We start from the raw sequence: 14,276 nt of genomic DNA on the forward strand, positions 1-14,276 counted from the left end.
ACTGTGAACCGGCCGGACGGGAGGGGGGAGGTGGGGGAGTAGTTACAGTTGGATAATGTGCTGGGAAAAAAATCATGCTGCTCGTTGGGTGGGGGGGGGGGGGAGAGATTCAAATACAAATATGATTGTGTGCTGGGATTGCTTGGTCTCTTTTGGTGATGGGATTGACTGATTTATTTTGGGTTTTTTTTGGGATGAAAATGATTGATTTGATTGTTGATCCGGTCTGTCTGGGAGCAGTAGAGGACTCCTTCTACATCCTTCAGTGCATGGGGTTGTCTGTTGATGCATGCAATATAGATACCTGGCTGTGTGTCCGGGTGTGATGCCTACAACCGCCTTCACGTGTCCGCCACAGTTGAACCCCTGACTGACTCTCCCTCTTCATCTCTTTCCTTCGTTACCCCAAACACTCTGTCCTACACTTTTATTCTCTCTCTCCCTCTCTCCTTCCATCTGTCTTGGTCCATCCCTCTCGCTCTCTCTCTCTCTCTCTCTCTCTCTCTCTCTCTCTACCTCTCTCTCTCTACCTCTCTCTACCATCAGTTCGGGGACTCCCAGCAGCTGCGTCTTGTGCGGATCCTGCGCAGCACGGTCATGGTGAGGGTGGGCGGGGGCTGGATGGCCCTCGACGAGTTCCTGGTCAAGAACGACCCCTGCCGAGGTAAGTCAGGGACACGCATAAACGCACACGCACACACCAAAGGTGAAGAGAGACACACGTCTGCACCAGTTCTGGTATGCAACCCAGAAATCCGGACAGCTGACCACAAACCAAGCTGCACTACAGACCCATTCCAGACCACCAGAATCCAACCAATAACACTTTATTAAAAAGGCTCCATCACCATGGTTAAACAAGTTCCGTTGCCATGACGGCAGGTGGCGCACGAGATGCCAACGCTACTGGGTTTTTTTGTTAGTTGTTTTTCTTTGCATCACATTTTCTTTCACTTTTTTCACTTTTCACTCATTTTCTCTGTTTGGGGTCTGTACCCCGGACCTCCACCTGTGTAACCTTACGTTTCATGTTTGTAACGTATGGTTATGTGTGACATTCCTCTATTCCACTTCTGCCTCCCAGAGTGCTTTCCACCAATTTCATCTTTCCTTAAATTGATTTCCCTTTCCTTCTGTATACGATTGTCTTTCATCTCTTTCCCAATTTCTCCCGTTTTTATTGTCCTATAAAGACGGTAGGATTGCATTCTGCACTCATCCTCAGCTCTGTTCCTCTCCCTTCCTTGGTCTCCCACCCTCTTTCTCTTCCTCCTTTCCTTCCTCCCTCCCTCCCTCCCTCTCTTCCTACTTCTCTCTCCTCAGTGCAACACCCTGGACTTAAGATTCTCCGCTCCGACTCCAGTAGCTCCATCTCATCTCGTATAGGTTGGGCTCTCTCTCTCCCTCGCTCCTTCCTAATTCCTCCTCCTCGCCCGCTTTGAGGTTTCTCTTTACGTTTGAAAGACCTTTGCTTTCTACTGACCTCTAGTCAGGTGTTTTCAATCTTTCTCTCTCTCTGCCATCTCATTTCTGTCCTCTACTCATCTGCTTTGTGCAGTCAAATAGACTGCTTTTATTTTGTTATTTTTCTCTCTTGTGTGTTCTGGTCTTGGATGGGTCCGTTTCAAGCTTGTCTCTGTCTTGCAGACTCTAACTGTGTGTACTAACCTAATGTCTTCCTCCTCTCCCTGTCCCCTCCTCACCCCTGACTGTCTGAAGCCCCCCCACACACCTCCACTTCCAGGCCTCACCTGGCGGATGTTTGCGCGTGTGTGTGTGTGTGTGTGTGTGTGTGTGCGTCTGTGTGAGTTTATGTGCATGCACACACTTTACAACATTCCTGTGTATGTGAATCTTCATTCCACACACGTATTTCACATTGTCTTCTGTGTCTCTTAGTGGCGGTCACTCCTGGCTATTTCTGCTGCCGAGGTACCTACCCCTTCTCCCTCCCTCTCCCCCTTGCGCTCTCTCTCTCCCCCTTGCTCTCTTTCTCTCCCTCTCTCTCTCGCTGTCCATCTATCCATGCTTTCAGCCCATCGTTTCAGGCGTCTATAACCAATGATGTCCTGTGTGTGTCAGTGTGTGTGTGTGTGTGTGTGTGTGTGTGTGTGTGTGTGTGTGTGTGTGAACATTGTTTCTGTGTTGTCTGGGTCGATAAATGGGCCTCGTCTCAGTGTATCTATGTTATGCTTTCCTCTCTCACGCACACACACGAAGCAGCAGGGCTTGGCTGACCCTTGTCTTGGTAGAGTCTGATTTATGGCCAGCAAATTCAACATGGGCGCCCATGAAACAAGGCAAATAAGAGGCTGGAGGGGAGTTTAAGGACGAGGCTGCGGTGTAATTCTATGTTGTTGTTTTTTCTCCAGACGTCCCCAATGAAAATACCAAAAGTAGCTCCGTTTCTATTTTTCATGCTATTCGAGTATTGAAGCTCTTGGTGGTTTTATTGGGTATGTCGTCGGTTAAAAAAAGAGTCACCCGCTGGTCTTGTTATTGAAATACAATAAATAAATAAAAAACGACGGAGAACAGCAAGCAAAAAATACACAAAGAAGTTCCTTGTGTCTGTTTAAAAATACTGAATCAAAACCGCTCTTTAAGTATTGATTTCTCCAAACCAACTCAATAAGAAATACTAGCAATAGCGTGTAATCAGTAGCGGGGGAGAGAGAGAGGGACCATGTGAGAGTGGGCCTCGGCCGGCCTGTGGTTCAGGGAGCTCTGGCTTCCAGTGTGGCTCCTGTTTAAATGGGCTGGCTGCTTGGTGGAGGACCCAATTACAGGGTGCACCTGGGCTGGCGCGGGGGAAGTAATTGCAGGGTGCACCCATTTAATTGACCGGGCCTTTGCTGGTCCCGTTGCTAGGGGTGATGAGTGCGGCCGGTCACGCGCAACACCGTCACTGCTGCTACTGCTGCTGCTGCTACTCCCACTAGCTTCAGCCCACTGCTCCTCCTCCTCCTCCTCCTCCTCCTCCTCCTCCTCCTCCTCCTCCTCCTCCCCCTCCCACTCCTCCTCCCCCTCCCACTCCTCCTCCTCCTTCCTCCCTCGTTGCCTAGATGATTTGTCTCCCCATCCCTCCCCCCACTCTTTTACCTTGTTGTTTTTTCCCCTCCACCATCAGTTAGGGTTGAGATGATCTTTTAATCTCTTCTTCCCCCACTCTACGTGCCTCAAAAGCTGTTTCTGTGGCAGTCAACTTTTGTCTATCATTTATTTCAGTTTGTTTATTTTCATTCCTGTAGTCTTTTCTAGCGTTCTCAATTTACTTAACTCTCATCTGATACTTATTCTAATCATTCGTTTCCCCCTCACCCCCTCACCCCTCACCCCTCCCTCCCTCCCTCACCCCTCCCTCCCTCACCCCTCCCTCCCTCCCTCACCCCCTCCCTCACCCCCTCACCCCTCCCTCCCTCCCTCCCTCACCCCTCCCTCCCTCACCCCTCCCTCCCTCCCTCACCCCCTCACCCCTCCCTCACCCCTCCCTCCCTCCCTCACCCCTCCCTCCCTCCCTCCCTCACCCCTCCCTCCCTCCCTCCCTCACCCCTCCCTCCCTCACCCCCTCACACACCTCCCTCACCCCTCCCTCCCTCCCTCATCCCTCCCTCCCTCCCTCCCTCCCTCACCCCTCCCTCCCTCCCTCCCTCACCCCTTCCTCCCTCCCTCACCCCTCTCTCCCTCACACCTCCCTCCCTCCCTCCCTCACCCCTCCCTCACCCCTCCCTCCCTCCCTCACCCCCTCACCCCTCCCTCCCTCCCTCCCTCCCTCACCCCTCCCTCCCTCTCTCTGTGTTGCTGGCTGCTCTGGGCTTGTATTCTGTCCCTCCCCTGTTCATATCACACTGCTGCTGCTGAGATGAGTGACGTGTGGGAACTCTCTGGTGTTGATAGGGACTTCTCAATGTAGCTGATACCACAGGCACACCCTTCCTAAAAAAATAAATTTTATATTTGTATATACTGTTGGGATCATTGTACATTTTTGGCATTTGGCATGTATCGCATGTGAACACACCTTGTGTCACGTGGGAGTGAAACATCTGCTCAAATTCAAAAGAGAATCCTACCTGACAACACCAACGTTTTTGGTGTCCCCAGTCGGGAGGAAGGGTGAATTGATTGGTCTATGATGATGATTTGGTGCCCCAATGACTTGTTGAGAAATCTGTATGGGATGTTGCTCTCCACTGTGTGTGTGTGTGTGTGTGTGTGTGTGTGTGTGTGTGTGTGTGTGTGTGTGTGTGTGTGTGTGTGTGTGTGTGTGTATTAAGGAATGGGTGCTTGTTTACAAATAATATTGTTCCTAACGGTCCACTTGTTCACAATCCCCAGTCACACGCTTCTTCGTGCACGCACACACATCCTCACCCATTTGACCCTTGACCCACCAGAGTGTGCTGGTGCAAGCGCACGTGCTATCCGCTGACCTCCGTGCACGACCTCTGATGTGTGCGGCCAGGGATGCACTGTACAACCCCCCCCCCATACACACACATACACACACACACACACACACACACACACACAGCTCCCCGACTTGCTGACACACAAAGCCTTCATTGCTTGCTATATTCGCAGCATCCTTCAGCACCAAACACAAACTTGTATGAAAATTTAATATTACATTTTCCTCCTCTTTCCTTCTCTCTATATCTGTCTTCCTCCCTCTCCCTCCCTCCCTCCCCCTCACCTTGTCCTGCTGTGTATATCTCTCTCTCTCTCTCTCTCTCTCTCCCCCCAGCCCGTGGGCGGACCAACCTGGAGCTGAGGGAGAAGTTCATCATCCACGAGGGCGTGTCCCAGGGCCTGGCGGCCTTCCGCTCGCGGGGCCGGCGCTCCAAGCCCGGCTCGCGCACCGCCTCCCCGACCCGCTCCTCCTCCTCGGCCTCCCACAGCGCCCACAGCTGCGCCTCCCTGCCCTCCACGCCGGCCACGCCCACCGCCTCCTCCTCCTCCTCCAGGGTGAGTAGCCGAGCCTAGAGCGGCCCCGCGGCCACCGGAGATCCGGACGTTTGATCGATTGGTGTTATCGAGATCAGCGAACACAGAACTCCCTTTGGTGGGCGGAGTTGGAAAGAGATTTTTGTTTTTTCTCGCAGTTGATTGATGACACTGTGAGCGAAATGTACACACAAACACACACACACCACAAACTCAATGAAGAAAGCTTCTTTGTTGTTAATGTTAAAGAGCCAGCTAACCCACAACCTTCAGTGTGCTATTTGTCAGGTTATTAATATACGTTTTATGTTTGTCAGTAATGTGTCCAGGTCAATGTGTCATCATCCCATTGGTGTCAGAAGTCTGGGTGTGTTCACGTGTGTGTGTGTGTGTGTGTGTGTGTGGGGAGCTCCTCGTGTCGAGGCGTCCTAGTTTTTGTTTCATTTGATGTTTATTTGTTTGTTTTCTTGTGTCTGTTTGTCTCCTCCTCTTCTCCCTCGTCCCCTCCTCCTGTTAACCTGGCTTTACAAATGTCCATTCTGCGCTTCGCTTGGGGTCTGTTTGAAAAAAAAAAACCTTACAAAAAATCAATCGAAACAACGATTAAATTACAACGCATCCGGGCTCGCACTAAAAAAACACTGCGCTGCACTTCCTGCCAACTTGCCCAACTTCCTCCTCCTGCTGCTACTCCTGCTCTTCCTCAACCTCCTTTCACTCAAACCATCCATCCCTCCTTCCCTCCTTACCCTACCTCCTTATCTCCTACCGTCCTTCCCTCCTTGCCCTACCTCATTCTCTCCTTGCCTTCCCTCCTACTTCCTTCCCACCTACCTTCTGTCCTCCTACCTCCTTACCTCCTTCCCCTTTCTCCTTCCCTCCTACCTCCTTGCCCTTCCTCCTTCCCTACTTGCCCTACCTTCTTTCCCTTCCTCCTTCCCTCCTACCTCCTTGCCCTTCCTCCTTCCCTCCTTGCCCTACCTTCTTTCCCTTCCTCCTTCCGTCCTACCTCCTTACCTCCTTGCCCTTCCTCCTTCCCTCCTTGCCTTACCTTCTTTCCCTTCCTCCTTCTGTCCTACCTCCTTACCTCCTTGCCCTACCTCCTTCCCGCCTACCTCCGTCCCTCCTTGCCCTACCTCCTTCACCTTCCTCCTTCCCTCCTAACTAATTCTCTCCTTGCCCTACCACCTTCACGCCTACCTCCGTCCTTCCTACTTCCTTCCTTGCCCTACCTCCTTCCTTGCCCTACCTCCTTCCCTCCTACCTCCGTCCCTCCTACTTCCTTCCCTCCTTGGCCTACCTCCTTCCCTCCTACCCCCTTCCCCCTCCAGTCCTCAAACACCCATTCTCGTGACTACGCCAAGCCCTGGCTTGCTCACAGTAAAACCCCGACGACCTCCAAGTCTAACTGCTGCCCGGATCAGGCGGCCCCGGGGCCCGAGGTAACTGAGCGACCCTCCACCCCCGCCCTTAAAGCCCTCCCACCCCCACTAACTCCCCCACCCTTAACGCTAGGCCTCCCAGACCCGGTCAGCACGCTTAAAACCGCAGAAACACCCACACTCATACATGCACAGACATACACACATATATACATGAAAAGACACACACACGCATACATGCACAGACATACACACATATATACATGAAAAGACACACACACACACACACTCATACATGCACAGACATACACACATATATACATGAAAAGACACACACACACACACGCATACATGCACAGACACACAAGCATACTTGCACAGACACACACACGCATACATGCACAGACACACACACACACACTCATACATGCACAGACACACACACTCATACATGCACAGACACACACACTCATACATGCAAAAAGACAGACACGAACTCACATATTCAAGGTATCACTTTAAGATAAGCTTATGGTATATAACGGTATTATCTTTTTTTTATCTAGATAATAGGTGTTTCCATGACTACTACAATGCTGGAAGTGTTTCAAAATAAATAAATAATTTAATAATATCTTTTTATGCAATTTACCTTAGTTCACAGTGTACCTGGCTACACTGCAATGCAAGACGTAGACACGCATAGAAATGTCCCTCGTTTTAATATAAAGGTTGTCTACGGAGTGTGATGTGAATATTTAAGTCACTATTTAAAAATGCTGCGTGTATATAGTCCGATACAATCTACAAAAATGGGTTAGTTGGAGCGAATATGTTCTTTATTTCCAGTAGCTACCCTAGCCAACTTGTCCAATGGTACAACACCACTTGCAGAAAGCCAAGTCTAAAAGTCATTGTTTTTGTCATGTAAAGAGTGTTGGTGTAGCAGTGTAGCGTGTTCTGGGGACCCCTGTAGGGCTGGGTCTTCAGGTTCCCCTGTAACCCCACCACCACAGTAGCGCTACATCAGGCACTGAGCTAGCAGTAGCGCTGTGCTGACGTGTGCTGGGCCCTCCTACAGGGGACGGCGGCGGGCTCCAAGCTGAAGAGGCCCACCTTCCACTCCAGCCGAGGGTCTCTGACCGGGGAGAACGGGGGCTCCACGCCCACCACCGCCAAACCCGGCCGACCCGGTGAGGAGCCTGAAAGCGTTTTACTCAGGAGCTTCCTTATTGTGCTACTGTCGGGTTGTAGAGTGAGCTGTAAACCAAATCATGTGGTTTCACTTGCTACCTTGTTTGCACAGCAGCAATCCTAGCACGGCACGTTAGCGATTTCTGAAATGTTGAAGAGGCTGAAAAGTTAGCAAAAAAATGTAGACGACCTCCTTCACTCTTAAGTTTAGTTTCGTGATGGTCCACTCAACCGCCCTCTCCTTCCTCCTTCTCCTCCTCCTTCTCCTCCCCCCGCAGACCCCAAGCGCGCCGGCACCACGGCGGGCGCCGCCGCCAGCCGGGCGGGCAGCCGGGCGGGCAGCCGGGCGGGCAGCCGGGCCAGCAGCCGGCGGGGCAGCGACGCCTCGGACGCCTCGGAGCTCCAGGAGTCGCGCTCGGTGTGCTCCGACACCTCGGACACGCCGCGGAGGCCCGGGGCCTCCAAGCCCTCCAAGATCCCCACCATCTCCAAGAAGACCCCCAGCCCCAAGGGCCCCTCCGCGCTCAAGAAGTAGGGCCCCCACCGGCCTGGGCGGAGAAACATGGGGGGGGGGGGAGGATCACAGACGAATACGACGACGATGATGAGAGAGAAAGGAACAAAAATGAAAAAAAAATTAAAGAATGCTCCGCACAGAACGGTGGATGACGTGGCAGAGCGCCGAGGGAGACGGCCGTTTGTTTTGGCCCCTCCGGTCGTGATGGGGGGTCAGAGTGGTCTGATCCAAACCTCTTTCCATAGGGCTGTTATGAGACGCTGCACTAAGACACGGGGGGAAGGGAGGGCCGGTGGTGTGTCTCATTCTCTCCGTCCCCCCCCTCCCCCCCCCTCCTCGCACACAAAAACAAACCAAGGGTTCAGGGCCCGTGCGACCGAGATGACGAAGAGGACCTCCCGATTACGAACCCAATCCAGATGGCCTTTCCCGGGACTCTCTTGGTGTCTTGTGATCCAGAAAGTTTTTCGAGGATCGTAACGAGATAGGCTTCCACAAGGTCTCCCACTGAATCCACACACACACACACACACACACACGCACGCACGCACGCACGCACGCACGCGCGCGTCTCTGAGCGGGACGGGAAGCTGCCTTATGTCCCGTACCAGACCTCTGCTCAGAGAACAGAAGACAAATACGTGTTCCCCACTCTACGCCTCTACAACAGTGATACACAGAATACACACTCAAACGCACACGCAGACAGACTCTGAATAACATTTTAACAGAAAGAAAACCCTCACATTGCTGCCCTGAAGTGGTTCGGTCGGTGGCTTCCACCATACGGCCTCCCTAAAATACACCGCCCCGCCGACACCCGGGATGGGAACACTTTGGGGGTTTTATCCGGCTGCGTCGGGGCCGCGACGCTCCTCTCAGAGATGGCAGATGGGCAGCTGCTAAAAGAAAAAAAAGAACCATTGCACGACTGTGCTGTGCTGAATTCCCCGGGTCTGGTTGGGTTGAGCGGACCGGGGAACCAGACACCCACAGCATACCTGTGGTGGGCGGGTTTAGGAGCAGAGGAAGCTTCCAGAAAGAGAGTACGCTTCACTTCCTGTGTTGAAGCCAACGCCGGGCGTCACCCCTCCTGACCACCGGGGGGCGACACCACCGTGAACTTTCATACCAGCGGGGTGACGAGAAGGGGCTCGCTGGCTTCGAACCGACAACCCCTTTTTTTTTAATGGTGTCAACAGCACATCGGACACACAACGAGACGAGACCCGACTCTGTCTGAAGAGTGTGACAACCAACGCACACACCAGCCAGCCGTCTCCTCAGCCCGAGTCTAGCACGTCGCCCCTGGCAACCAAGCACACACACACACACACACACGTACACACACATAGACACACATACAGACACACACACAAATGCGTGTACAAGTAGCTGTGTGTATAATGTGTGTCACTGGCATGTGTTACTGAAAAACTAAAGGTCACTGACTCGAGTGACTGACTTGAGTCACTGTATGCAAAACCTTTGACAAATGTTATTTTTTTGTTTTGATTCGTTTTTTTTCGTCTTTGTCATTGTGTCGTTCTGGTTTATTTATAATCCAGTTGTACTTTTGTTTATCCAACTAAAACTAAAGTATCTAACTAAAGTTACAAATCTATATTTATTTTTGAGCTCCATATCATATCAACCGTTGCAGAGAGCAATTAGTATTACAAATCAAGAAAACATGTTTTTTTTGTACAATGCAAATGTATGGTCTGATCTGCTCTTTGGACATCTTTTGTGTGTAAATGTGTTTTCACGTCATCCTAATGTTGCATTCGTCATAACAATGTTTTTTTGTTATTTTTGATGATATCTATTTACCAGATCATGACCAAAGGGGTTTGCCCTTGTGAAGAAAAAGAAAACTTCAAATGTCGATTGAAGGGTGACTTTGGCAGAGCAGGGCCAATGAAAGGGGTAACTTCCTTTCTCATGTCCCACCTTCCCTAGCATCTCTCCCTATAGGCTCGTTTTTTTAAATGTCCCACTTGATTGGATGGGACCCCCAAGATTGTCTGTGTGTCATCTCGACGCAAGAGATGAAGTTTGTGAGAAAACCTTGAAATAAATTTATAGCAAGGAAGAATGCGAAGGAAAAAACATCTTACGGTGATTTTTATTTATTTATTGTCCCGGTGAAGCAGGGGTGTTGTTTCCGTGGAGACGAACCCTCAGCCTTTTGATGCCGTGCTATTTTCTGTGTGACAATGTTGGGGTGGGTAGATGAAGTCCATTGTGTAAAACAAAAAACTAAAATTATAAACATTTTGTTCCGTTTTTGTATTAAAAAAATATGCTTGCAGTAAACAGCCTCTTGTCGTAAATATATTGGGGGTCTTATTTGCTGATGTAAAGGTTTGTCTCATGAAATCGCTCCCCATATAATTTTACAATTTTGAAGGAAACTTGTTTTCTTTTTTATTAATTTCATAAATCGAAAGTTGCGCTTTTGGTTTGAATTTATTGACTTGTGTAAAAGGAGAACACATTCTGAGATTGGCCTCAGGATTAAAATCACTGAACAATCGTACACATGCAATACGATGACTGGGCCCTATGTTTTGGATTGTGTACATTTTTGAATTAGAATTCAAATAATTATGAGTATAGTGTGTTTCATTGGAAGGAAGATAATATTTTAATTAAATTAAGAATGGTTATAGAATGTTAGACCCCAAACGTTTTCCCATATTTCAAACTATAACATATTTATTGTGTCGTGCAAACTTTAGTGCTCTAGCGTTTTGGCGTGTGAATGTCTGTTGACCTAAATTGTGTGACGTGTGTGTGTGTGTTATCCCACTGGTTGACGTCTTCTTGAACATAGCTTAAAGAGACCGGACGGACGTTGCCTGGTAATTGGGGGTTACTAATTGTCCTCCACTGAGATACGGCCACGTCCTGTGTGTAAGTGTGTGTGTGTGTGTGTGTGCGTACGCAGAGAGGGACGGGGGGGTGGGGGAACTGTTGGTAAGGGGGCTGCTGTAGTGGGTTTATCCTGAGGGATGTTCAGCACTTGTTCCATCTTGGGTAGCCTGCATAAGAACAAAACTCTCAGCGTAAACATCCTTATCTTTCCCACCTGGTTTAAAATGGCAGACAGACTGGAGGCGGGATGTACTGTTTCCTGTTTAGATTCAACTGGTTCCACGGATATGATCTGCAGCTGTCTCTATCATTTCAAGCACTGCATTAAAGAACACCCAAACCCCAACACCAGTAGATTGGTTTGCATTTACGACGACTAATATAAACACATTTGGTTGAATGCATTAACTGGGATTGGTTGAAATGGCTACCTGGCCACCAGCTGTTGAAGCATAAGAGTGAGAGAAAATTCATGGAGAGAATCAGAAAACTAAGGATAATTATGGAGAGAAAAAAAAGTAGGATGAGAAAAATGCTGGAGAGAATTAAAACTGAGAAAAAGAGGACACGAAAAAATATTGCGAGATCGAAATTGAGGAAGGAGGGAAAAAAACGATGGAGAACATAACAATTGGGAGGAAATGATGGACGAGAAAAATAAATGAGAAAATGGAGAAAGAAGACAAGAAAAATATGAAGAGAACGAGAATATCCAGGAGCAAGAGAAGAAGGATTTCACATATTCCGTTGTAGGGCGTGCAGAGCAGAACAGTCTACACTTAATTCTGATCCACCTCACACACATACACATGCACACACACGCATTGCTATTTGAAAAAGATTGTGACATACTTAGTAAATTAGTTTAGTTAGGGTTTGACTGGTAAACTTTTTCCATATTTATCACATATCCCCCAAAACTAACTCGCTAATTTGATAGATTTATGATCCTATTCAGAATGATAGTTGTCTTGAAAGTGGAAGAGGCCTCTGCTACACTTGTCAAATGAATTCCAGAGGTCCTCTGAGCACACACACACACACGCTCCACTATCAGCTCCATATCTATATGTCTTTCTCCTTCCCGATCTTAGTCTGCCATCTTAAAAACCCCTTCCCCGAGTTACAAGCGTCATTCATATCCTCCCTCTCATGTTACATAGAATAAGACTGTCTCCAAAAGATGCATTTGTTTGTCTATCTGTCCGTCTCTCTCTCTCTTTCTCTCTCTATTGAGTTCCATTGATCCACAGTGAGAGGCGAGCTATAATGGTGTATCGATTGAGTGGTATTTATTTTACAATCATTAATAATACTGAAAACACAGGCTGAGATACACATTCACAGATGTAATATTTCCCACCTGTACTGGGCCCTGGATGTCCTCTCCTCCCCTCCTCTTCTCTCCCCTCCTTCTCTTCTCTCCTTTTCTTTCCTCTCCTCTCCCTTCCCCTCCTTCTCTCCTCTCCTCTCCCTCCTTCTCTCCTCTCCTCTCCTCTCTACTCCTTCTCTGTCATATGCGGTCCTAACCTCTGATGTCCAGGGCGTGAAGCAGTTGGAGAGCAAGGCGGCATTCCCAATTCCTGGTGTGTGGGAACGCGTGGGATGAGACTCGGGGCGGTCAGCACGGTTTGGTCAACATTATTCGTGCCTCTTTCAAAGTACCTTTCAAAGTTGACCACAAGCACTATGGGCTGCCTTTGAAGCCTAGCATGCACACACACACACACACACACACACACACACACACACACACACACACACGTATGGCACTAGCTCACTAGCCCTGCTGCTATATTTGAATCCTTTCTCTTCCAAATCCCACGACAGAAATACACCACCGCCACCACACCTTGTATGTTCGCAGCAAACTGGACCGACGCTTTGATTAATTATCGGACGGCGCAACAGGAAACAGGCTTTAATGCAGCAGAACCCAAACCCAGCTGTGTCCAGGCAGTGGGGCTCATTCCGTTGGATCTCACTCGTCATCGCGTTCCAGAGCGTTTGCTGTACGCCACTGAAGGTAGACTTAGTGAGGAATTTCCTTACTGTGGTGCACCATTGCTTTGTTCACCACCAAACCACTGCATGACACACGGTCATGTCCAGGGACACGGAAACTGCAGGCCTTCAGCTTTAGGTATGAAAAAGAGGCAAAGAATGCCAAGGAAATGGATGCAAATGTAAATTGAGTTGTTATGGCTGAGGGCAAAAAAACTTGGGGGTATGTTAGACCATTTACAAAATGGCCCATCGTGTGTTCGTTCAGATTCCCCAGATGGTAATTAAGCATGAAAGAGAGACGCTATGAAAAGATGAAAAGATAGAAGGGTGGAGGCAAAATGGGGGAGGGAGAGATGAGGTCTCCCAGCGAGGCCACTAGGAGGGGCGATGGGTGTAAGCAGGGAGGGCCAGAGAGAGAAAGAAAGAAAGAGGTGGACATTCGACAAAGTCAGGGACAGAAAGAAGTTTAAGAGGGGAGGAGGATGAAGATTATTGAAAAGAATCTCTGTGGCTGATGGGATAAGGGTAGGGGACTTCTGGAGCAAGCGGCAACACATTGCATACACAGAAGACCATATCTCCCAAGGATTACAATCAGGAAGCACTTAACAAAAAAAACTGGATTAAGGGACACATCTGGATGTGGGTGTGAGCTCATCTTGGACGGATAAATAAATACTCAAGCCTAACTGGATAAACACTTGGAGTGATCTCGAAGGGTTCCACTCTGGACGTGGCTTCCTGTGTGGGATTGTGACCCTCTACCGTCCACAGAGCGAAACCCTAGCAGGTGTGATCTAATGCTTCCCTTCTTTTTGAAGTCTGAATCCTACCCCAGTAAGCCAATCTAATGATACGCCTCTCCCGCCTCAACACAAGCGTCCCAGTGCCTGTGCTCTTAAATTAAACTCGCCGTAGTCCTCCCTTCAAGTTCCCGGCACTTCAAAGGAGAGCGCAATTTTCCAACCAGGGGTCAATGTTTGTCTATATTCAAACACATCCCGTCGGCCTCGCTTGTAATCATGTCGGCGCACTCATTACGTCTGCGGTTCGCCGTGCCATCGCTAGACGCCCGAGTCTGAGCAGTGTGCGCGAGGGAAGGTGAAAAGGCAGCAGTAGGAAAGAGTGAGCAACCCGACCGAGAGGTAAACAGAAGCGGCTTGGGCCAGGTAAACATGTCTCGGCTGCGGCCAGCTGTCCTCTAAACAAGCCGGACATAAATCAACACAGGGTAGAGCGTTGGTCCTCGGTGCCTTCGCGCAGAGTCCCGGAGTATTATAGGCTGCTCTGGGGCAGCTTCGGGGGGGGGGGGGGGGGGGGGGGGGGGGGGGACCGAGAGGAGAGGAGCC

The 14,276-nt window shown here is 49.6% G+C and overlaps 1 protein-coding gene across 14 annotated transcripts in view; it reads left to right on the forward strand.

Annotated features, from left to right (window-relative positions):
* macf1a (microtubule actin crosslinking factor 1a) overlaps window positions 1–10,359 on the forward strand; it is a 164,970-nt gene extending 154,611 nt beyond the window's left edge. For 7 of the 14 annotated variants that reach the window (XM_079748815.1, XM_079748822.1, XM_079748825.1 and 4 more), the window contains 7 exons: window positions 547–664; window positions 1,324–1,386; window positions 1,900–1,932; window positions 4,748–4,968; window positions 6,279–6,389; window positions 7,411–7,522; window positions 7,802–10,359. In XM_079748815.1, the coding sequence (XP_079604941.1) occupies window positions 547–664; window positions 1,324–1,386; window positions 1,900–1,932; window positions 4,748–4,968; window positions 6,279–6,389; window positions 7,411–7,522; window positions 7,802–8,058 (915 nt within the window). In that variant the 3' untranslated portion in view covers window positions 8,059–10,359. The remainder of the gene's footprint in view (window positions 1–546; window positions 665–1,323; window positions 1,387–1,899; window positions 1,933–4,747; window positions 4,969–6,278; window positions 6,390–7,410; window positions 7,523–7,801) is intronic. The other 7 variants (XM_079748823.1, XM_079748826.1, XM_079748819.1 and 4 more) reach the window with 3 other exon arrangements.
* Window positions 10,360–14,276: the final 3,917 nt, after the last annotated feature.

This window comes from Pollachius pollachius, assembly GCF_949987615.1.
Source record: "Pollachius pollachius genome assembly, chromosome: 13".
Taxonomy (NCBI): Eukaryota; Metazoa; Chordata; class Actinopteri; order Gadiformes; family Gadidae; genus Pollachius; species Pollachius pollachius.